This window comes from Hyperoodon ampullatus (genome assembly GCF_949752795.1).
Source record: "Hyperoodon ampullatus genome assembly, chromosome: 13".
Lineage (NCBI taxonomy): Eukaryota > Metazoa > Chordata > Mammalia > Artiodactyla > Ziphiidae > Hyperoodon > Hyperoodon ampullatus.
This window is the reverse complement of record NC_136926.1, coordinates 24318167-24343381: the sequence shown is the minus strand read 5'-3', so window position 1 is coordinate 24343381 and position 25215 is coordinate 24318167. Positions and strand designations below refer to the sequence as shown.

At 48.0% G+C, this 25215-nt stretch overlaps 2 protein-coding genes across 3 annotated transcripts; one reads left to right on the top strand and one right to left on the bottom strand.

Annotated features, from left to right (window-relative positions):
- Positions 1 to 2774: 2774 nt before the first annotated feature.
- Positions 2775 to 8816, bottom strand: LOC307062415 (uncharacterized protein C5orf52; the record flags this gene model as incomplete). Its single annotated transcript, XM_079718147.1, has 4 exons — positions 2775 to 2957; positions 5714 to 5822; positions 8151 to 8405; positions 8692 to 8816. The coding sequence occupies 4 exons, from the start codon at positions 8814 to 8816 to the stop codon at positions 2775 to 2777; spliced, it is 672 nt and encodes a 223-aa protein (XP_079574273.1).
- Positions 8817 to 10908: 2092 nt separating this feature from the next.
- Positions 10909 to 11475, top strand: DUSP18 (dual specificity phosphatase 18; the record flags this gene model as incomplete). Of its 2 annotated transcripts, XM_079717607.1 has the most annotated exons (2): positions 10909 to 11073; positions 11184 to 11372. In XM_079717607.1, the coding sequence occupies 2 exons, from the start codon at positions 10909 to 10911 to the stop codon at positions 11370 to 11372; spliced, it is 354 nt and encodes a 117-aa protein (XP_079573733.1). The 2 variants fall into 2 exon arrangements, with proteins under 2 accessions (XP_079573733.1, XP_079573732.1); XM_079717606.1 differs by having other exon boundaries at positions 10909 to 11475.
- Between the last annotated feature and the right edge of the window lie 13740 nt (positions 11476 to 25215).

Sequence of the window (25215 nt, the reverse complement as noted above, 5' to 3'; positions counted from 1 at the left end):
GACAGGCTTGAGGTGGGCTTTGTCACTTACTAGCTGCCCAATCTAAGGTGGGATTCTTGCTCTCTGAGCCTCAGTTTCTCATCTATAAAACGGGGCTAAGAAAATTACTTTGTTGTTGGGAGGAATCAATGACTCATGTCTGAAAAGAGCTGAGCCTTGTGCCTGGAATATGAGCGCTCAATAAATGTGAATATGTCAGTGGTTTTACTGGAATGGGCTTCCAGGTGAGACTTCACTTGAACTAAGAATTCCGTGTGTGTGTGTGTGTGTGTGTGTGTCCTCTGGACTAAAGAATCCCTAAGGCCCTCCTTAGCTTCAGGATTCTATTTCTCAAATAATATCTTCCCATCCAACACTCCTCCATTCTTCCTTCACTGATTTTCCTTCCCTTTTATTTTTTTTTTCTCTCAACAATTAGGCGGTTTCTCCAGAATTTCGTCACTTCTTGTTCCTTACTTAAATGCAACATCCTCCGGTTTTTTCATGCAAAAATGGGAAGACTAAGTCCACACAGTCTGAGATGAGTTAGTGGCTTATAAAGTGACTTATTAGGTTGACATCCCAACTCCCCCACCTGCCCCACTCCCAGGGGTCCCCCAGTCCATTGGGCCACAGCATGAGGATGCAAAGACCCTCTGCCAAGGCCAGCCGTCTAGGGAAGAAGGTGCATGTGGCCAGAGGCTAGACTGGGGTGAGTCTCAGAGAGGCTGCATTAGGGAAGATCTAGTAGGTGGAGAATTCCTGGGGACACTCTGGAGAAAAGAGGGGCTGGGGCTGCTCTGTGGGCCCTCTGAAGACGCCAGGATCCCCAAAGCCTTCCTTTCCCCTTCTCTAGGTACAGTGCCAAGGAAAAAGACTGTTGTTGAAATGAAATGAATACACAAAATATAAAAAACACATCAAAATGCTAGCAATGGTTGATCTAATAAAAGAATTTTTGTTTTGGGCAAATGTGGTCATATTGCTTGTATAATAAAATTTAAATATTTAAAGTCAATTATTCTAATCAGTTGTGCTCAGCCAAGAAAACAGATAAAAACCTAGAAAAAGACTGGGCTCCCACTGAAAAGTAGCACGTTTTCAAAAGAAGACCATTAAAAGAGAAAATAGGGGACTTCCCCGGCGGTCCAGTGGTTAAGAATCTGGCACTTCCACTGCAGGGGGGTGTGGGTTTGATCCCTGGTTGGGGAACTAATAAGATCCCACATGCTGTGCAGTGCGGCCAAAAAAAAAAAAAAGGGAAAATAAAAGCATCATTGACATCCGGTTCCCCACACCTGGATGAGGATGAGGACAAGGACGAATGAAGAGAGCTTCTGAAAGCCACCAAGAGGACTGAGGTCCTTACCTAGCAACTGTGGTGATGCAGAATGACCATTCCACGGCAGTCGGGAAACCTGCTTCTAGTTCTCTGCCACTAACTTGCTGCATGACCTCAGGCAAGTCAGGTCACCTCTCTGGGCCTCAGTTTCCTCATCTGTAAAGTGAGAGGACGTGGTTAACTTAAAAAAATATGTACCAGGCCCTTACTCTGTGCACTGTGCTGAAGCTGTAATTAAACAAAGGAATGAACATTTATTCAAAAAACATAGAGTAACTACCCAATTTAACTGGGCATTGTGGTTGCAGAGATGAACGAGTCAGCATTCTGGCCATCGAGACATTCACAACGTGGTCAGGGAGACAGGGAGCAACAAGAAATGGCCAACCGCATGCTCAGTGCAGACAGACGTGTTGGCACAGGAAGGAGCAGCCTTTTCTGGTGGGGCTGGACAGGGGAAATGGCACGGAAGAGGCCTGAACTAAATCTTGGGGGATACTTGGCCCCCGCTGTCAAAGACTGTACAGTCTAATCAAGGGCTGGGACAAATACCCAAACATCTACCACGGAAGGCAGAGTGAAGCCACCACAGGTAAGCCAAGTTCAGAGTGGAGGGGAACCCATGTGGCTTGGGCAGGGCCGGGGAGGGGCAGGCAGGAGGCAGAAGATGGTCAGAGAAGTTTGTGGGGTTGCGGGGATGGCATTGAGATAAGGCTTGAAGGATGCAGAGAGCTTCCTGAGAGCGCTGAGGGGCTGAAGAGGCATTCTAGATGAGGAGCCTGAGCAAGTAAAGGCATGTCGTGGGCTGTCGGGGCATAGCTGGGACAGCAGGCAGGCCAGGAAGTGGGGACTGACAAGGCTGGAAGCTAACTGCGGGCATCGTGATGAGAGCCACTGAGGATGACAGGCCCCGGGCCAGGCGCTCCACATCTTCATGCCAGCTCTTGGAGGTAGGTTCCTGCACTACTTCCCCATTCTTTAGGATAAGGAAACAGAGGCTCAGAGAGGTTACAAAGTTACTGAGTTCCAGCTGATGGGTGGCAGAAATAGCCCTCAACCCAGGTCTGCCTGATGCCCCACCCTGACTCCTTACCACTGGAATGCCAGGCAGCGGCATTACCGAGCCCTTCCTATCCAAGGTACCACTGTCCCAGTGCACCTGGCCTGGCATTGTACCAGACATGTGGGTACCAAAGGTCATACCTTAACCTTGGAAGCTGGTTCGATTCAGCCGTTTCTACTTGGGCAGCTACAGGACTATCAGAATCACCTTCACCAGAAAAGAGGGGATGGGACAGGGCAAGAAATATTAGAATTGCTGAGGGATTTTGTGCTCCACTGTCCACTGGTCTCATTTATTGTTGTTCTACAACGGTGTAGACTGGCTCCCTTCCAGCTCTTCTCCCTTCAGCCTAGTGTCGTCACGGCCCCAGGGCAGATCACTCTGCCTTGACTAGGGTGGTTGGCCTTTCTCGTTAGGCTCCTCGTACACTCGGATGCTATCCAGGTACTGCCGGGTGTTCATGGATTCCCGTCGCCAGCGCCCCAGCTTTCTGAGCTGGTCTGTCCCGAATTTTTTTTTCAGGTGGTCATACAAGTGGCCCGTCTTTTTCTTGGTCTTGTCTGAAGCTCTTGTCTTACAAAAAACAGAGGTGAGTTTAGGATGAAGAAGCTACTTCACAGTAAGAGAGGCATCTGTGCTCCTGATATGAGGGTGGAAAAGGAGCCAGCTCAATATTTCATCAATAACTTGGCTCATAGGGAGCCTCAGTTTCCCTATTTTAAAGTGAGGGCACTGAGCTAGGTAACTCCTATGGTACCTTCTGACAGTCTGCAGCCTCAGAGCCTGATTTTGACCTAACATCTCTATTTGAAGAGTGGTAAGAAAGAGAGGGGAGGGGAGGAGGAGAAAGGGTGCATTTTGTAAACCCCCTTCCTTAACTCCTATCACCCAGTCCCTATTACTCACTTGGTGCTCCCCACATATTGTTGGTGACACCCCCTATGTCACACTGAACTCTACTTATTTGTTCTATTCTACCATTTCTATCCTGTCCCCAACAAGACTGCTAGCTTTGGGAAGGCATATCCTTTGTCTTATTCATTTACTTATTCCAATGAGGTAGCTGTGGAGAGGATACTATGAAAAATCAGCTGCAGGTCTTCACAGCAACTACAACATAGTCAGGAAGGTGGGACACATGCCCAGATATTTCTAAGCAAGGCACAGAGTGATAGCACTTTTACTATGGATCAGGGTCTCTTGACCTTGGTACTACTGACATGGGGCCAGGTAATTCTTTGTGGCGGGGGGCTGGCCTGTGCATTGTAAGATATTTAGCAGCATTAGCATCCCTGGCCTCCACCTACTAAATGCCAGTAGCACCATCCCAGTCTCACTTCTGCTACCAAGAAGGCCTCCAGACAGCACCAGAGTCCCTGAGGAGCAAAGCCATCCTAGTTGAGAACTGTGGCCATAGATAAAGGGATACTGGTCATCAACCACTGTTCTCAGAGCGTTGCTCAGAGGATTCCCAAGACACTAGATCTTAGCTGTCCTCCTGGAGGCCCTGAGAAGCCCGTGGCTAGCCAAAGCTGGGAGCACTTTGCGGGGGAGAGAGAAAGACTGCCACGCTGCCACTCAAGCCTCTCAAATCTACTGAGTTCCTACAAGCTGGGCCCTCAGCAATCACTGGGTCTACAGAGAAGACAGTCCCTGTCCTTAGGGAGAACATCCTGCACCATGGTCAGTCAGACCTGGGTTTGCAAGTCCACAATGACACCCCTTAGTGAAGTTACTCCATCTCTGAGCCTCGGTTTGCTGAACTATTAAATGGGGTAATGATACATAATGGACATTGTGTACCCAAAACATGTAAGGGCTCAATACGGCTTCAAAAGGAGGCCTTCTGGATGGCTGGAGGATGGCACATACAAAGCCAACTCAAGAGAGTTTCCAATTATATCTCACAGACCCTCACTCCACTTACCAGAGGTGCAATATCTCCAAACCCACTGGTTAAAGGGGTTGGCCCCCAACCCATCCTGGGCCAGAGTAGCCTACACTACCTGACCACAGTGACTGGGGCATGGATGGGCCCGTGATCCAACTTGAGCCAACTGGAGTCCCTCTCCAGGATTTGTCTAACTTGACCAACAGTGGAAGCACTCCATTTCCTTCCTGGGCTACAGGCCAGGGTTTCCTGTGGCCATGCTCCCCAGGGACAGCCAGCCTGATGACGATGCCAACATGCAGAAAGAAGCAGAAGGGGAGCTGATAGGGAGAGTGGAAGACACATCCAATGGCATTGGAGCCCCTGCCATCTCTCATCCCAAACACTGGTGACCCTGCCCTATCTACCCTTGATTATGTAAACTCATCATTCTCTATTTTGCTTGAACGAGTTCAAGTTCAGTTTGTGTCACCTGCAACTGACAGGATCCCAATAGATCCTATTTTACAAATGAGAAGAGTCCTGGAGGAAAAGTGACTCCCCAAGTTCACACAAAGCTGGCCTGCCCATGTCCAAGTCCACCCTATTTCCACTACACCACGCCACTGGAAGTTTAGCAGAGGGAGAAACACCCAGGCCTCCAGTCTTCTTTTAGTCTCTGTGACCCTTAAGAGGATCTGCACCATCTCTTACATCTTTCCCACTGTTTTCAATGTCAGAATCCCATGCGCCCATCCAGATTTGGTCCTGGAACATGGAGGGAGGTTCAACAGAGTCAAGAAGGGGACAGCAGCTCAACTCTGGGCCGCCTGCTCTGCTGGAAGAAACGAGTACGTTCTCAGAGTCCATCGTGTTCACTAGCCTCTTCCTAGTGCCCAAAACAGTGCCTGTCCCAAGCAGGCCCCAAAGATGTATTTAATGAATTAATCAGGGTCTGTGGGGTGATGCTGCTGCGGTTTCCCTCTTCTTCTGAGGGCTTCTGGGTAAGCAGGTCAAACCCTTCTTGTCCATAAACAAAAAGTAGAAGAGCCTCAGTTCTCATGTGGAAAGTGGGGGATAATCCCTGAAGGAAAAAAATGACCAAATGGTGTCAATGCCACTTCAAGCTCTAAGAGCCAAGATTTCTTTTTATGGGAGATAGTAGGAATCCATTCAGGGAGTCCCTAAATAGAAAGCTAATGTACTTTGAGGGAAAAAAATGCCACCGGAGCCAAGAGACATGGAGTCCTCCTTGGTTCCCTCAGCTCAGGAACAGCTGTGACACCTTGGGCAAATCAGTAACCCTGAGTCTCAACTGCCTCGGCTTGTATTAGAGTACTTTGATGGCTTCCTATCACCTCTAAGATCTGTGATCTCCCCGCAAGGTTTTGGGGAGAGTGAAATGAACATGGATCAAGCCACTAACACCCTCTAATGCAAAAGCCTGTGACAACTTTACCTCCATCTCATAGATTCGTTGTGCACTGAGGTTGTCACGAATAATCACCCGAGATAAGTGGCTCTTGGGTAAAAATTTTTTCACTGCTGCTTCACTGGAATTCATTAAGCTGGAGAGGGAGGAGAAGGTGGTACAGGCTTGATGGCTAGGCCAGGGCTAGGACAGGATCTGATCTGATGGGATCCTGGGGTAGTGGCTGAGGCTTCCCCAAGTTTCTTGGGAGAGGCACCACCCTGTCATAGTTGTCAGAGGGGCAAGGGAGTAGGCCTAGGTTTCTTCTTGTAGGAAATGTGCGCTAAAAGGGTGTTTCTTGGATGCTGAGAGGGAAAAACATCCTGAGAAGGATGTAGAAAGGTCAAAGTAATCCACAAGAGAAGTGTCAACAGGGACTCAGAACTGTTCACAGGAGCAGTCATTTTAAGAAAACGCAGTTTGAAATGGGAGGCGAGGGTCTTAGATGAAAGAAGCAAAGTCAGAGGGATGAATCTGAGGGGGGTTGAGGTGGGGGGCACTGCTCAAGCCTAGGTATAAGGGGGATCTGGGTGGGGGAAGTCAGAGGAAACAGGAAAAAAGAAAATAAAGTGTTTGGACAGAGGTTAGGTTGGTTGATGGGGGAATTCTAAGGGAAAAGGGTTTGGGAAAAGTCTGGAAAAGTGAAGGAAGTTTGGGGTGGACAAGGACTTGAGGAGACTCTGGAGGGTGAGAGGTAGAAGTTGGGATGGGATGGGTGTGATGGAATGGAGCCAGGTGCTCCAGGCCAAACTAGAGATAACAATTTGGTCAAAATGAGTAATTGGTCAAAAATGGATAATACCAGGCCTTGAGTTTTCACTTTTTGATAATTTGGTGACACCGTGAAGTGGTTTTGTAACTACATAGATATTTTTGCTCACTTAAAAATAATTACTCATAATATTTTCTTTCTAAAATTTGGAAACTACCTAAATATACAATAGGGAAGCAAATGGATAAATTGTGGTTAGGTTATACAATAAAATATTATGCAGTTATGAATAAAACAGACATCCAAAGTGTATTGGGTGGGGGAAAAAAGATTACAAAATAGTAAACGGTTTTGTGACATATACCCTCCCACCCCCCCACAAAAAAAATGTGTAAGCATGTTGCAGTACATATATATGAATAGATCTGGAACAATATACACCAACATGGTAACAGTGATTGTCTCTAGCCATTCATTTTGCTTGCCTGATTTTTCTATGATAAGTGTATATTATTTTGATAGGACAATTTTTAAAGGATAAAACATTTTGAAGGATTAAAATTTTTTTTTCCTAATTCATTTTCAGCCAGTTTGGAACTGTGGTTTTATGAATGTTTTTACATTTACAAACTAGTAGAAACAAACACCCCTTATCTCACATTTATGTTTTTTCTGACAGCAAAGACATGAGGTGTTGGAAGAGGCTAGTTTATAGATCAAGATGCTCACAAAGCAAAAGTCTCCCAAATTCCGTTAGAAAAACAAACAAAAAAAGACCTAAAATACTTAAAGACACATGAAACAGTCTTCACCCACTCAGTGGTGCACCAAATTTACCATTACTTCCTGGGAAGGGGGGAAAAAGGCAGTTTTATGGAAATATTCCCTTTCAAGTAATAAATAATGATCTTTTTTTTTTTTTTTTTTTTTTTTTTGCGGTACGCAGGCCTCTCACTGTTGTGGCCTCTCCCGTTGCGGAGCACAGGCTCTGGACGCACAGGCTCAGCGGCCATGGCTCACGGGCCTAGCCGCTCTGCGGCATGTGGGATCTTCCCAGACCGGGGCACGAACCCGTGTCCCCTGCATCGGCAGGCGGATTCTCAACCACTGTGCCACCAGGGAAGCCCAATAATGATCATTTTGAACCAAATTGTTTTCCAAAGCAAGGTCTCTGTGGGAGCCTGGAGGATGCTGTGAGGGGGCTGTGAAATGGAGGAGGGGAGGGGAAACTGGGGTCTGTGGGGATTGGGGCCCGGCTGAGGGAACTGGGGGCTTTCCCTGGGCCACTGCGGAAAGTAGAGGCTGAGGAGGGGAGTGTCAGGCCTGAGGGGACCTGCGCCTCATCAGGCTCTAAGGAAGTTCAAGGCTAGGCCCAGAGGGCACTAGGGACCCTCGGGATACACGACGTCAAACCTGGGAGACTAGAGGGCCGGGCCCGCGGCGATTCGGAGGATATGTAGGTTGGAGGCGGGAATTCCAGACTCCCTTGGAGTCTGGACTGAGGGCGTTCAGGCTCCACGGCGGGCGAGGCGCTGGGCTGGGAAATTCAGACTCTCCTGGGGTCTAAGAAAGGGCCGGGCTCTGAGGGGCCCGAGGCTCTGGAGAGCCAGGGCCAAGGTCCCCGCGGCCGGCTTAGAGAGCAGGGGTCTGAGGGAGTTCGGCTCCCCCCGGGGGCCCGGGCTCTGACGAACGCTCTGGGCCCCCGGGCCGCACCTGAAGAGCACAGGCGACTGAGCGGTCCGCGACTGCAGGAAGCAGATCTGCGGCTTGGTCTGTACGTGAATGTCGGGGCGGCTGCAGAGCCTACTGCGCCGGAAGAAGGCCGAGGCCGGGCTGGTGCCAGAACTGGTGGTCGCCTGGGGGGCCACCGCACAGGCAATGGGCGAGCCTAGGTTCCATGTGACGGAGGGCCTGGGCTGCTGGCTAACTGCAGGACTCTCTCCTTCCACCTTAGAGAGCGACTCGCGACTTGGGAACGGGAGACAGGTCGGTAGCCGAGCTCTGTGAGAGAGCGCAGACGCGGAGCGAGCCTCTGCGCAGACGCGAGGCGCTGAACACCGAGCGTTGCCCGGGAGACGACAGAGGAAGGCGGGACCGGGGTGGGGGATGGGGGGGCGGGCCTTCTGCGCAAAACCCCGAAGGCTGCGGACGCAGCAGGATTGTCCCTCGGCGGCTGCCGTGATGCGGCCCGGCGCGTTGCCATGGAAACTGGCTGGGGGACAAGCTGCTGGTTGCAGTGCACAGCAGACCCTACTTCTTGACTAGGACTGCTGTGGTCCCCGCGTGATCGCAGGGCGGGTAACCGGGTGAATCCGGGCGGGGCAGCTCCGGGACGGGGAGACGAGGCCTGGGTTTCTCCGGAGACCCAGCACGGCCCATTCCTCCCCGCGACGAGGGACCATTGCTATGGAAACCGGAGCACCGGGCCGGCGGGGATCGTGGCTCCTAGGTCGTGACCGGTCTTCTCTCACCTGGAGACCCTCGCCCAAGGTTGCTTCCTGAACTAACCTGCCCACCCGCCCGCGCGAGAGAGGTAAGACACTGAGGTCTTGACACTGAGCGGGCGATTAGAAGCCCATTCCAACGCCAACTCCCCAGGAAACCTACCTGACTCACCCCTGGAAACGGCCCCTTTCTCCCGTCAACCCTTGAACTTTGTTCCACGTTTATAACCCAGTATTAACGAAAACTCCGCGGTGTTTGCCCACTTTTCCCACACATAATGAGACCAGAAAAACCGGCTTTTGAACCGTGCTTTGTGATCCTAGACAGGTCCTTTTCCCCACTCTGCCTCACCTTCCCCGTGTGTAAAATGGAGATATTAACTCCAGACACCGGCTCGTTATGCTGTTTTGGAGATCGAACCAAAGGCTTTGTACGCTATCAAATGGTGAAACTGAGATGCTGCCGGGTCGCTCTTTCTCCCTCTCCCTCCCCCTCACGCTAAACGTTCTTCAGATCTTTGTGTCATTTCTTCAGGTGATCTTCGCAACTCCGTAGCCCCAGCCTGAAATAAGTACCTGTATTCTTCATTCCCAGAATGCCCTGCATTTTAACTTCCCTAACAACAGCAACAGTAGTTATAATTTGTAGATATATGTGCCAGGCCCTGTTGTTAAACACTTTACCCAGGTTACCTCATTTAATCCTCAGAAGATTCTTATAAGGTAGGCACTGTTATCCCTATTTTCCAACTCTGTTGTGCCCATAATTGCCTATTTAATGTCTGTCTCTCCCACTAGACTTTGAGCTCTGGGTGGGGGGGCATGGCTGACTTGTACATTTCAGTATCCCCAGCACCTACTACAGTGCCTGATAAATATTTCTTGACTAGCATGAAAACGACTTTCCTCTCATTACTACCCTCACCTTGCAGAGCAGTATCTCCTCTGCACATTTTTTGTCCCTGTGATGAACAGCAGTCTCCCCTATTCCTGTTGCCCACTGGGTACTAGTTTTGGGGGCCCTCAGTCCACTTCTCTCTGGGTTTTCAGATGATGAGGATCCGGAACATTCCTTAGCATTTAGGCTTCCAACTGGGTGAAGTTGGGAGTGGGGCTTTTCCCCTACCCTCACAAGACTTTTAGAACAAACCAACCCCATCTGCCCTACCTGGGGTGAGCCTATTGCATTGGGTGCTGGGGTACTGGCAGGTAAGATTTGTCGATGAAGCCTTTGGCCTTCCTCTCCAGCAGCCTAAGAACCACCCTCACCTCCACCCAGCTCCTCCCCAAAGTTCTAGAGAAACATGGCCAGAGACCTCATCTTTTCCAGGAAACCTCTCAGGAGGCAGAGTTGTGGTTGTTGGAGTCATTTCTTCACTCAGCAAATATTTTTAAGCACCTACTTGTGGGGACACGCAACTGGGCACTGGTGATATAGTAGGAGTGAAGATAGATACAGTGATATCCCAAGAGAACTCACAGACAGATCACGGCAAAAGCACTTCTTCAGGAAATGTTAGGAAGCAGGGCACATAGGGCCTGCCTGGAGCTGGGACTTGATCAAATATGGGGGAGGGGTGTAGTTCTGGAAGGTTTCCCTGAGGAAGTGACCCTTGGCTAAGATCCCAATGCTCAACAGTCCTCTGCTGAATGGAACAGATTAGGACCTGACAGGTTTGTAAGGAAAGGGGGTTCTAGGATGAGAGCAGGAAAGGCCCTGGGCCAGAGAGGACCACTGTCCATACGGAACTGTAAGTGGCTCAGCCCAGCCAAGGCCCTTCAGGACGCGGGAAAGGTTAACAGGAGGCTGAAAAGATGGGCAGGAGCTGGGCTACAAATGGCCTTGACAGCCAAGCTTAGGGGCTCCAACTCATCGTGACAGTGGTCAGCCACTGAATTATGTTAAGTGGGGGGCTAGAACTTTGGCTCCTCATTTGTCCCTTCTCCCTCTTTGCAGTTTTCTACAGACACAGCCTAGCAGGAAGATGCAGCATCTATGTCTCACTGGCCGCTGACCCACCGGCCCGATGACAGCATCTCCGTGTGCCTTCCCGGTTCAGTTCCGGCAGCCCTCAGTCAGCGGCCTCTCACAGATCACCAGCAGCCTGTATATCAGCAACGGGGTAGCAGCCAACAACAAGCTCATGCTCTCCAGCAACCACATCACCACGGTCATCAACGTCTCAGTGGAGGTAGTGAACACCTTATACGAGGACATCCACTACGTGCAGGTGCCTGTGGCTGACACACCCATGTCGCGTCTCTGTGACTTCTTCGACCCCATTGCAGACCACATCCACAGCGTGGAGGTGAAGCAGGGCCGCACCCTGTTGCACTGTGCTGCTGGCGTGAGCCGCTCAGCCGCCCTCTGCCTTGCCTATCTCATGAAGTACCACGCCATGTCCCTGCTGGATGCCCACACATGGACCAAGTCATGCCGGCCCATCATCCGGCCCAACAGTGGCTTTTGGGAGCAGCTCATCCACTATGAGTTCCAGCTGTTTGGCAAGAACACTGTGCACATGGTCAGCTCCCCCATGGGAGTGATCCCTGACATCTATGAGAAGGAGGTCCGTCTGATGATTCCACTGTGAGCCATTCCACCAGCCCCTGCCCCAGGGGTCAGAGGTACAGATCTGCCATTGATCCTACACCAAGATCTGTACTTAAAACATTCTACTTTCACTGATACAGAAAAACCAGATGATGCCTTTTTTAAGGGCAAGAAAAAAGGAAGGGTACTGCAGCTCTTAATCTTATAATTCATAACTTTAAAGATTCAGCTTATTAAATGTAAGATGGTGAAGATAAGTTTCCTACCCTGCAAGTGACAGCTAATGGCTGCTGACCAGAGGGGAGAGTGAACCAAATGGACCAGCACCCAACGTATATGGCAAGTTTGGTATTCTGCAGCCCTCCCCACGACCGACCAACCCAGGAACGAGTCTGCCACAATCCCGCCTCATTCTTTTGAACACGAAGCCGGCATTAAGCATCATGGCGCCTCCCATGCTTCTCACAGTAAGTGCCAACCTACTGGATAAGTAGCCTTCAAGCGGTACTCCAGGAGCCCTAGGGGCTCCAAGCCAAGCCTGCTTCCACCTTCAACTCTGGTCTTCTAGATTGGACTTATGCATAAGATAGTTTTCAAAGGAAGCATTCCATTGTATAAAATTTCTTAAAAAACATTTCTTTTTGAGCGCTGTTGTACCTGGCAAGATCCCCTACCAGCCTTTGATGAAAGGTGGTATTAGTCTCCATCTCGGGGCACGTGTGGAGAGCAGGCCTGACGTCAGGTTCAGAGGTTTCTCTCACAGGCCTCGGCTCAGAAGGCTGGAGCTGTGGACTGGAGCCCAGCCTTGTCATCTCCTGCCTGTGTGATGTGGGACCTCTTGGAGCCTCAGTTTCCTCGTCCAGGCGATGACAGCCCTTTCCTCACAGGGCTGTCATGAAGATTCAGTGCTTCCTTAGCACAGTGCCTGGCACATGGTGGGTGCTTGGTGCTTGGTGTAACTGGCAGGTCTCATCACGAATGATACTCTGGCCCTGCTGACCCGGGTCAGCAAGTCGTCTTCACAACAGCAGCTCCCCGATCTGCGCACAGCCCTTTATCGCTTAGAAAGTGCTCTTCCAAAAAGTCATCCTGTGTGGGAGAAAAATGGTTTTGGTCCTTTCAGACCCTGCCTTTAAGGAGGCCTAGACCTCGAAGCCTTTTCAGACTTCCCATTGGATTAAGCACAATGTTTAATCCATGTGCAATCTGGGACTCCTAGAACAAGGACCACACTTCCAGCTTCCCCCAAAGGGCCTTGTTTAGATTGCTGATCGTTAGAGCCAGTGCCCTGGTCTGGCGGACCGCTGGGGTCCAGTGGGGTATGTGCCAAAGGGATAAATGAGTGGGCCGTACCAGTAGGCCCTGAAATCTAGGATTGTTCAAACCCCCCAGGTGTGTGTGGATCTGGGTCAAGAGCAGCTATTCTAATCTAGAGATTTTCAGACAAACAGTACATGGGCCAGTCAAGAGCACAGCTGCTCTGTAGGTCAGAGCCCACTGGAGGCCAAATGCTCCTTTTCTCCAAACCTGCCCCACCCTCACTTTCACAAAGGGCCTGCCCAGGGGTGTAATTTTAGGGTCAGGGGAGAAGGAAAATCGCTACTCAAGACTGATCTCATTTTACAGATGAATAAACAGAACCACAAACACCAGGGCTGGTATGGCAGAGCCCCCCCAAAGCAGAAGAAACCCATCAGGAAGAAACCCAGGTGGAAAATTTCTTTGAAAACATTTTTAAAGAGAAATTTATTTGAATATCTTTTGTTTCAGTTTTTAAAAATTTTAAATTAACATACCATAAAATTAACTTTCTCCTGTGTAAAGTTTTCTGTGTTTTAACACATTCGTTTACCTACCTCCACAATCAGGACACAGGGCAGTTCCATCAACCAAAGAATTCCCTTACGCTGCCCCTTGGCAGTCACACCTTTGCCCCACACCAACCTTTGGCAAACACCTATCTGTTCTCCATTCTCTATAGATTTGCCTTTTCCACAGTGTCACATACACAGAATCATAGAGGATGTCACATCTAGAGACTGGCTACTTTCTGTCTGTCTTTGAGATTCACACATGTTGCTTTTTATGGCTAAGTGGTATTCCATTGTTGGATGCGCTACAGTTTGTTTTACCTTCACCCGTTGAAGGATATTTGGGTTGTTTCCAGTTTTGGGCGATTTTGAATAAAACTGCTACAAATATTTGTGTATAGGTTTTTATGTGAACATAAGTTTATGAGTGGGATTGCTCAGTCATATGGTAAAGGTTATGTTTAACTTTTAGAAACTACCGGATTTCCAGAGTGGCAATACCATTTTGCCTTCCACTACGAGAGATCCAATTTCTCACCAGTATTTGGAACTGCCAATATTTTTTATTTCAGCCATTCTGATAGGTGTGTGGTATTAGCTTATTGCAGTTTTAATTTGCATTTCCCTAATGATGTTAAGCATCTTTTTTTTTTTTTTTTTTTTTGCGGTACGCGGGCCTCTCACTGTTGTGGCCTCTCCCGTTGCAGAGCACAGGCTCCGGACACGCAGGCTCAGCAGCCATGGCTCACAGGCCCAGCTGCTCCGCAGCATGTGGGATCTTCCCGGACTGGGGCACGAACCCGTGTGCCCTGTATCAGCAGGCGGACTCTCAACCACTGTGCCACCAGGGAAGCCCTAAGCATCTTTTTTTGTGTTTAATTGCCTTCCACATTCCCTCTTTGGTGAAGTGTCTATTCAACTTTTTTACCTGTTTTTAAATTGAGTTGTTTTCTCACTATTGAATATTGAGAATTCTTTGTATATTCTGGATACAAGTCCTTTATCAGATATGGATTTGTAAATATTTTTCCCCAATCTAGCTTGTCTTTTCATTTCTCTTAAAAGTGTATTTTTCAGAGCAAAAGTTTTAAATTTTGATGAAGTGCTACTTACCGGTTTTTCCTTTTATGGATCGTTGTTTTGGTGTCACGTCTGAGAACACTTTGCCTAACCTAATATCACAAAGATTTTCTCAAATGTTTGAGGGTTTAAAATTTTCACTTGGGCTTCCCTGGTGGCGCAGTGGTTGAGAGTCCGCCTGCCGATGCAGGGGACACGGGTTCGTGCCCCGGTCTGGGAGGATCCCACATGCCGCGGAGCGGTTGGGCCCGTGAGCCATGGCCGTTGAGCCTGCGCGTCCGGAGCCTGTGCTCCGCAATGGGAGAGGCCACAACAGTGAGGGGCCCACGTACAGCAAAAAAAAAAAAAAAAAAAAAAAAAAAAAAAAAAAAAATTTCACTTATTTCCATGATCCTTTTGTATAAGGTGTGAGGTTTAGTTTGAGGTCATATTTTTTCATGTGGATGTCTAATGGTTTCAACTCCATTTGTTGAAGTCTGTCCTTTGTGCATTGAGCTGCCTTTGCACCTTTGCATACTCTTCATTCTGATTGATATGTGTCTTTCTCTTTACCGACATCACACTATCTTGATTACTGTAGCTTTTATAGTAAGTCTTACCTTACACCTAATCTTAGAAGGTGTTCAGTCTTTTACCATTAACTATGATGTTAGCTATAGGCCTTTTTGTAGTTGTCCTTTATTATGTTAAGGAAGAGTTGGAAAGTATTCTCTCTTCTATTTTCTAGAAGAGATATGTGAATTGGTGTTATTTCTTCTTTGAATGTTTGGTAGACTTCAGCAGTGAAACTATTTGGGCCTTGAGATTTCTTTTTCAGAAGGATTTAACAAAGAATTCAATTCCATTAGTAGTTAAAGGATTAATCAAATTATCTATTTCATCTTTGGTGAGTTTTGGTAGTTTGTGATTTTCGAGGAATAGGTCCATTTCATCTAATTGTCAAATTTATGCATGTGGAATTGTTTATAGTATTCCCTTAATATCCTTATTAACTGCAGGGTCTATAGTGACATCACATTTCCATTCTCCACACTGATTATTTGTCTTCTCTATTTCTTTGTTAGTCTGGCTAGAGGTTTATCAATTTAAAAAATCTTTTTAAAGAATTACCTACCTTGTGTCTTTAATTTTCTCTATTGTTCTTCCCTTTTCTATTTCATTGAAATAGAATGTGTCTTTAATTTAATTTTAATTAATTTTCTTTAATTTTCTTTATTTTTAATTTTCTCTATTGCTCTTTAATTTTCTCTATTGTTCTTCCCTTTTCTATTTCATTGATTTCTGCTCTTTATTATTTCCATAGTTCTGCTTGCTTTGAGTTTATTTTGCTCTTTTTTTTAATTTCCTAAGGTGGAAACTTAGATTATTGATTTGAGACCTGCATCCCACAAAGTTATATACTGCATTTTCATTTTTGTCCATTTCAAAACATTTTCTAATTTCCCTTGTAATGTCCTCCTTAATCCACGTATTATTTAGAAATGTGTAGTTTAACTTCTAAGTATTTGGAAATTTTACAACCATCTCTCTGTTATTGGTTTCTAGTTTAATTCCATCAAGGTCAGAGAACATATGTCGTATGATTTCATTTCTTCTAAATTTGTTAATGTTTACTTAATGATGTAGGATATGGTCTGTCTTGGTGAATGTTTCATATGCACTTGGGGGAAAAAAAGGTTATTTTGGATAGAGTGTTCAATAAATGTCAATTAGGACCAGTTGATTGATGGTGGTTTCAATTCTTTTACACTCTTCCTGGTTTTCTTTTTACTTGTTCTATTGATTACTAAGAGAGGAATGTTGAAGTATCCAACAAAAATTGTGGATTTGTGTACATCTCCTTTCAATTCTATTAATTTTTGTTTCATGTATTTTGAAGCTTTGTTTTTAGGTGCATACATACCTAGGATTGTTATGTCTTCATGGTGAATCGACCCTTTTATCAGTATGCACTGTCTCTTTATCCTTCTTAATTTTTTGAAGTCTATTTTGTCTGACATTAATATAACCACTCCAGCTTTGTTTTAAGTAGTGTTTGCGTGATACATCTTTTTATATCCATTTATTTTTAACCTAAAGTGTGTTTCCTGTAGACAGCACGTATTTGGGTCTCTTTTAATACATCCAATTTGTCTCTTAATTGGTGTGTTTATGCCCAAAATATTGATATTTGGATTTAAGTCTACTATTTTATTGTTTTCTATTTGTCCTTTCTGTTTTTCATTCCTTTATTTCCCTTTTCCTGCCTTCTTTTGAATTATTAATATTTTTAAGTATTCCACTTTAATTTTGTATAGTTTTGTTTTAGAGGTTGCACTAGAGATTATAATATACATATAACTTTTCATAATCCACTTAAGTTAATATCTTACTACTTCTCACTGCTATTCATATTGGGAAATGTATTAGTTTTCTCTTGCTGCTATGACAAATTACCACAAACTTAGTGGCTTAAAACAGCACCTATTTATTACTTCACAATTTCTATAGGTCAGAAGTCTGGCTGGGCTTGACTGAGTCTTGCTTAGGGTCTCACAAGGCCAAAATCAAGGCGTTTCCTAAGGCTGGAATCATGTGTGTTTTTTACTGGAGGCTCTGGGGAAGATTCTGCTTCCAAGCTTATTGAGACTGTTGACTGAATTCAGTTCCTTGTAGTTGAAAAAGACCTCACTTCCTTACTAACTATCAGCTGGGGGCTGCTCTGTTCTCCTAGAAGCTGCCCACATTCCTTTTAATGCTTTCCATGTGGCCCCTCCAAAAAAAGTGGGTTGAGTCCATCTCAAACTTTGAATACCTCTGACTTTTCCTTCTGCTGCACCTCCGAATCCAGCCAAAGAAAAATCTCTGCTTTTAAGGATTCATGTGATTAGACTAGGCCCACCCAATAATCTAGATAGTCCGGATTTTAAAGTCCGTAACCTCAGTTACATCTGCAAACTCTCTTTTATCATGTAAAGTAACGTTCACATGTTCCAGGGAACAGGGCATTTGGCAGAGGTGGACGTTCTGCTTACTACAGATAATTTCTACAGATCTGACTTCAAGTTCGCTGAATTTCCTCTGCCATTCTGCTACTAAGGCCATCCAATATATTTTCAAATTTTGATTAATGTATTTTCTTAGTTTAAAAGTTTTAATTTGGTTATTTTCTATATCTTCTATTTCTCTTTTGAGACTTTCTATCTTTTCATTTCTAAGGTCTTTTTCTGATAAGTCCAACATTTGGGTCATCTCAGTGTTTAGACTTTCTTGGTTCTTTGTATGCAGAGTAATTTTGAATTGTATCCTGGGCATTTTGAATATTATATTGTGAGACTCTAGGTCTTGGTTAAATCCTATGGAAAATGTTGAGTCTTTGTTTTAGGAGGCATTTGATCCATTTAGGATCAGTTCTGGTCTGCCTCTTGTGGTCTGTTAAAAACAAGACAACAGGCCCCAAATGGAGTCACTTATGCTAAGCCCCACATCACCAAACTGAGACTTAACTACAGTTTCAGCTATCCCAGAAATGGAATATTAAACCAGTCAAACAGGAATCACCTGATCAGCACCTGAATCACTGAATAAAGCCAATAAGATTTTTTAAATTTACACAGTTGAATTTTGTTTTTTTTAACAGGGCCATAGTTCAATTATCAGTTTTCAAAACTTTTGCAAGGTAAGTCAAATCTGCCCTAAGCTTGTGCCACCCAGGTCCCAGTCTGAAATCTGGGTGGTCTGCATAGTAGTTTCATTCTCAAAGTCATTGGAATACTGTTTAGGGTCAGATCCATACATGTGAGCCTATGGGATCCATTTCTCAAGCTTCCTCCTCTCCACAGTTTCTCCCACACTCCCCAGTTTTCAAGACCACCCTTTCCCTGGTCCTCCAGCAAGAAATCAGGGCTTTTAGTCTCCCTGCTCTCCTGCATACATTCTGTGACCGGTTCTGCTCTGGGACCAGGTGACAGGACGAACAGAGAGAAAAAAGCAAGGGGATTCCTCCCCAGCACACACACCTTTCAAGCCACAGTTCTTTTGGTCAGACAAAAGGATTGCCCTCTGAGTTTTAGGTGCTTTCCTGGCTTCCACTGCTACTGCTACTTCTGCTGCCCAGTTTCAACTTCAATATGAGGCTTGCCCAGGGACAGGACTATATGAGAAAAGAACAACAAAAAAAGAGATTTCCCTCACTCTTTCTGTCCTGAAGAGGGCTTCCTTCCTACTCCTTAGACCAGAAAGACAGGGCTGCTCTTGGAATTCTTTCTTTCCATGTCCACTGCACAGTTCCAGGATTCACGCTGCCTCTGAGACCAGGCCAGCAGATACAGGAGCAAAAAGCAAAACAGGAGACTCACCACCAGATTGTTTATACTCCAAGTTCTGGTTCCCTTTCCCAGTCCACATGCTACCATTTCTTTTTAAGCAGAGAGCTGCTTCCTGCATTCTGCCCAGGGTTTTTATTTGCATTCAGTGTGAAGGACAGACTATGTTTACTCTATCTTAGTCAGAACTGGCACCCTAAGAAATGTATTTTTAAAACTACATACTCATTTGTGGGAAAAGGAAAATAAATACGGTCCATCTACAATACTATCCTCAAGCAGTAACCAAGTCAACACTTAGGTGTTGTATATTTCCTTCTTTCTATGCATTTTTTTTTTGTTCATAGTTGAGAAAATACAATTTTGGATCCTCCTTTTTAAATTATTCTTTCAGTATTCAGATTTGGATACGGCAGGACCAGCATTTCACATCCGAAGTGGAAGAAGTTGAGGTTGAGAGCTCTTGAGAGGGTCCAAGTCCTTTTTTGCAAACAGTCTACTCTGTTCCTCTGGATTCAGAGTAGAGAGGCTGGATCTTAGTTCCCCGACCAGGGATCAAACCTGTGCCCCCCTGCAAGGGAAGCGTAGAGTCCTGACCATTGGAATTCCTGTCATGTTGGAGTTTTATTGCAATCCTGTAAGAGGGGAGAATGAAATGTCCCTCACAGCCCAACAGCCTGGCTTGGAGCAAAGATTCCAAGCCTCTGATTTCATGAACTTTTTCCTACTCCAAAAGTACAGAATCACTTTCTTTCTTTATGATGAATCAAAGTCAATTAAATTTGGTGTGAGACGTTTCTGTGAAGTTCATAATACCCTGCCAGATAAACGGTGGCCCTGAGGATTTTCCTGAAAAACCTCTGTTGAGGTGGTGATCTCATTACAAATCTAGGGACAGGTAGCTCTTGACCCTGAAGCACACAGCCCTGCTTACCTACTGGGATGCTAAGTCCAGATGCACTAAGAATCCATCAACCACCTCTGGACTGTGGACTTATGTCACACAGGAAGGAGCTCGGGATGAGAGTCGAGAGGTGAGGATTCTCATTCTGCTTTGTGACTTCAGGCAGACCCTGGAATTTTTCTGGAATTCTGCCTGTACAATGGGAGTCACCATACCATCTGGGGTGGCCATAAGAACGTGTCCCACAGGCCTCTGATTACAGGATGCAATACTGAACAAGGGCCCCACCGTGACACTCTGAAATCCATCGCCATGTTTATGCTGAGACTAGACTTCCCTCAGGCTCCTTCTAGCCAATTCCCCAGTATAGCAGGGATACTATGGCAGGCCCGGTCCTGGGAGACATGGACTCTTCTGATTGGCTTCCTTGCTGTCAGCTGTGTGGTCAAGAACGTTTCCCGCCAAACTTCCTTCCCTCTCTCCTCCACTTGCATCACAGTGTGATGGGCTCTCCTAGCCTTCCCAGCCCCTTCCCATTTTCTCTCACAAATGTTTCCCTCATAAAATCCTTGCACTTTTAATCCCATCTTGGTGCTTGCTTCTCAGAGGACCTGGACTAATACACCATCCTACTCCCCCTCTCACAGGTGCCAAGAGACACTCAAAAGCAGAAAGCTTTAAACACAGATAAAAGCCTCTTACCACAGATCTTTCTAGACTTCCCTTGGCAAAATATCTATAATGCCTTTCCCCTGAAGAAAAAAATGTTTTGCTGACTGAGCTGGGGAATATCCGGCAGACACCCCCTGTGAACCTGGGCCGGACCCCGCACACCCCTATAACCTCACACTCTGGCTCTGTTCTTCATAACAGAGTGGGGAGCAAGGAACGGCAGAATCCCAAGAATTAGGAGATGAAGACCTCGCCCTGCTGCTCCCTCTTTGTGCAAGATCGCTGCTATGGTCCGAACATTGGTGTCTCCCTAAAATTCATATGTTGAGACCTAATGCCCAAGGTGATAGTGTTGGGAGGTGGGGCCTTTGGGAGGTAATTAGGTGATGAGGTCATGAGAGTGGAGCCCTCAAGAATGGGATTAGTGCCCTTATAAATGAAGCCCTTATAAATGAAGCCTGTGACCCAGAAGAGGGCCCTCACCCGACCATGCTGGCACCCTGATCTCAGACTTCCAGCCTCCAGAACTGTGAGCAATAAATTTCTATGGTTTATAAGCCACCCAGTCTATGGCATTTTGTTATAGCAGCCCAGTGGACTAAGGCCATCTCTTTGGGCTTCAGTTTTCTATGTGTATAAGGGTTGAACAAGATCTGTGGTTTTCACCTGGGAAACTTGGCAGAGGTGTGCGGGGTTCCTGGTTCATCTAGGGCAACTCTGCTTTGGCTTATTTGATATCGGGCTCCAGCATAAGAAGCATGGACAAGGGTTCTTCCACCAAAGAAAGTTTAAACATACAAAGAGAAGTGCCCAGCCCAGGCAGCAGGTACTGCTGAGCCAGAATCTACCCACTGGGATGCTGGCAGTGTTTGGAGAAGGAGAGAGGGGGCACGTGAGGGTTGTGGCAGTCAGGAGGGGGCAGAAGGAGGCCTAGGTACTGGAAGGCTCCATCAGGCACAGGGGGCAGGGGTGGCCTCATATAGCTGGAGAGGTCACGGGGAGTGGGCTTGGAAACATCAGAGAACCAGAGCTTTACCTACCAGACCCAGGAGCCCAGGCCTTCTCCTTGTGTGCAGTGGGGACCGGAGGAAGAAGCCTCCAGCCGTCACAGAGACAAGCATTTGCCAAGTGCCTGCTGTGGGCCAGGATTGTATAGTACTGTGCCAGGAAGGATTCAGAAGTGTAGCTGACGAGACCCCGCCTGGAGCAGGAAGCTCCCAGACTCATTCTGCATGGCCCCAGGCTGTGTCCTCACTCACTCACTCACTCAACAAGCTGATGTGGTAGCCAGCCTCAGAGGTGACCTCAATGATCTCAACTGACCTCAATGATCCCCTCCTCCTGGTGCATGCCCTTATGTAGTCAAGGTGGGAGGGCCCATACTGAATAGGGTTGACTTGTAACCAATAAGACATCAGAGAAATGACAATAATTTGAATTAATAAATGAAGATATTAGAGAAATGAGTGTGACTTTTGAAATTGGATCAAAAAGGACATTGTGGCTTCTTGCTCTCCTGAATCACTCACTCTGGTGGAAACCAACTACCATGCCATGAGTACACTCAAGGAGCCCTGTGGAAGGGCCCACATGGCAAGGAACTGAGGTCTCCTGCCGACAGCCATGTGAATGATTCATCTTAGAAGTGGACCTGCCAGCCACAGTTAAGCCTCTATATGACTGCAGCCCTGGCTGACATTTGACTGCAACCTCATGAGAGACCCTGAGTCAGAACTATTCCACTCAACCACTCCCAAATGCCCGATCCGCAGAAACTGAGATAAATTTATATTTATTGCTCTAAGCCATAATGTTTGGGGATAACTTGTTACCCCAAATCAGTACAAGTGATGCGACTCTGCACCATGCCCAAGACACGGGCCCCACTGTCATCATCTGCTCAATGGACCACAATAGTTCTTCCCTTGTCTCCCTGCCTCCTGTCCCAAGCCCCTTCAATTTCTCCTCCACGTAGGATCCAGACCAAACTGAAGGGCCATTATCAAAAAACATTTGTTGTTCCATCACAGTCCTTGCCTGCTCAAAACCTTCCATGTCTCTCCACTGTATTTTGTGTTATTTCTCAGAAGTATTTACAACTGAGCAGGAACAGTGTGATGGTGGAGTCCCTGGCATCCCCGAGCTGATTTGGGAGCAAGAGTCCTTGTTTACCCTGGCCCCCTGGAATGACAATTCAAGGCCACCCTGGGGAGGGTGGGAGGGGCCCCCTGGCAGCTGGGGCTGAGACAAGGCAGAAGCTTTGTTCTGAATCCACAATGGCAGGATGCCCAGCACAGACCCAGCTTCCTCCAAGGCAGGGTGAGGGGGTGGGAGCTGGGGCGAGAGCATGCCCTGGGGCCCTCGATGTGCAGGGGAAGCCTGGGGGTGGGGGCAGCAAGAGAAGTCTTGGGAGAGGAACTGGGAGGTGTTTGTAGTGAGCCAGTCTGCTAACATGGCTCGAGGACCTGTTAGGTTTGTGAAATAAAATTCATATCTAATGGCAAGACAGGATAAACCTAAACATATAAAATTCTTCTCTGCCTTTTGGCCTCCTCTCTCCCCACACTGTGCATTGTGTATCTGCATTTATGCATCGACCAAACCTCCCCCATCGGCAGGAATACCCGCTCAGCCATAAAGAGCAACTTTCTTCCAGCATCCAGGCAACTCCTTAAAAGATAACACCCCTTCCTGATCTTGTAAGGGGTCACATGACCCACCACGATGATGCTTAGATCTGGATTAAGTAAACTGTCAATAATATGTCGTTTGATGTACAGCCCTCTGTCCTAAAAAAAACGTACATAACTGCCTGGTCTGCTAATGGGCGGAACAGTTCTCAGAGCTTTCTGAGATGCTCATCCTGGGTTATCATCCTCAAATTGGCTCTAATAAAATTTCCGTTTCTTTCTTAGATCGACTGGTTAATTTTTCATCCACAAGTGTAAGGCACTGTCGCTAAGCACTGGGTGTGTACGTTGGCCCCTGCTGCCTCCCAGAGCCAGGCAGGTGAGGCTCTGTCGCTGCCCCCACTTAACACACAGAGCCACAGGAGGGGAAGACTCCCGCCCATAGTCACACAGCTCAGACACACCAGGGCTGGGCTTTGAACCCGGGTCCAACCCCTGCTCTTGACTGGTATTCTCTCCCGCCTACTCCATCCACGCCAGGCTCTGTGCTGGTGCTGGGGAGACAGCGGTGAGCAGGCAGTTCTGAGAGTGGGATGTGCTCAGGGCCCTGCCTGGAGAGGTGCAGGGAGCTGGGGTGAGCTTTGTGGCTTTCAACCCGGCCTGGCATGGGGCGGGGCAGGGGTGAGGGTAGGGAAGAGACCCCCCCCGCCCCCAAAGGAAGGTGACATCTGTTATCCAGAGATGGCTTCCCAGCAGGGACTGAGTACAAGGAGGGAGGCTGGGGAGGTGAAGTGTCTCGCGCGAGGAAACAGAACAAGTAAGAAGCAGAGTCCAGAGGGCCGTCAATGGGAATCACCTGATAAGCCCTTCCCTGTGAGTATCCCTGTGAAGCCGGCAGAGACCAGACAGGTCAGACAGGCGAGAAAGGAGGCCAGGACAAAAACCCAGGCTTTCTGACTGCCAGGCCAGTGCTCACTGTGCCCACTGCTGGCAGGGGTGGTAGGGAGGGCTTTAACTCTGACCCTGAGGGAATCACCTCAATGCTGGGTGGCCCTCAGGTTAAGCACAGCTCCAATTCCCCCCACTCTGCCCCCACAACCGCCAGGGGCTGGCTCTGATCAGATGGGAGGCTCACTCTAAAGCCAAGCATTCTCTGGGGCCCAGGAGCCAGGGCCTGGGCACTGCAGGAGGCTCCTACTATTGCAGGGGGCTCCTTGAATGGGGAAGGGTCCTGAGGACCAAGGAGGCCCTACCCACCTGAAGCCATTCATCCTCTATCCTGTCTGGCCAAGCCTCAGTGTGGAGCCCGGAGGTATCCAGGCTGCACCAGGACGGGGCTGGGCCGGTAGCATCTCTGAGTCACAGGGAGGGTGGGTGGTGAGTGACTCAGCCTAGGACCACTTCCCCTCCGCAAGATGGGCCTGGGTTGAGGTCAGAGCCAGGAAACCCTGCGCCTGTCCTGCCCAGGCTGGGTGCCTCCCAGGCCCTGACTGCCCCCACCCCCAGCCTGGGGCCGACCCTCCATGCAGCCCTGTCTATCACTGGCTGGCACAGCAGTCCTCCACGAATTCTGGCTACGTGAAGGAATGCATGATTCCTCCCTGAGTCCCAGGCCCCCGAGACCCCAACCCCGGCCTGGTCTAGCTCCCATCCTCCCATTTTCCATATGAGCCTAGAGCCTCAGAGAGAGATGACTAGCCCAAGATAGGGACCAAGCCCACTGGCCCCATCGTTTTCTCTCCTCCCCGGGCCCTGCCTACCAGGCTCCTCACTGGAATCCTCTCCACGGGGATCATCAGCCCATTTTGTAGATATGGAAACTGAGGCTCAGGGAGGGGAGGTACCTACCCCAGGTACACAGTGCAGCGGGCGGAGCAGGATTAGGCCCCAGGTCTCTCTAACCCAGGCAGGGACCTTATGGTTTTTAACAGGCGGCCCCCAGCAGAAGCAGGTAGGTGGCGGGAGTTAAGTGCTTACAGCCAAGGGAAGGATGAGATGTGATGCAGCTGAGTCGGGCCAGCCCTCCAGGTGTCCCCGCCCCCCAGTGCTCCTCCTTCCATGGAGCCACCCGATTCCTTGCCCTCTGTGCCCACAGCCCTGGGCACGGCCCCTCGTCCAGGCCCTTCCTTCCTCAGGCTTCTTTTTCGGTTTTTCATTTAGAGGGGGGTTGCATGTTTGGGTTTTCACCCCCAGGCAAGAGTTTCGCCATGAGAAAGGGAAAAGCAGATGTAGGAAGTGGACAGCAGACAGGGGACCAGCACGTGCAGAGGCTCTGGTGGGGAGGCTTGGTGTCGGGGGTTGGGGGGGGACCTGAAAGAAGCGGGTGCAGATGGAAGGTGGAGCCCAAGGAGGGGAGAGGAGAGAGGGGAGAGGGGAGAG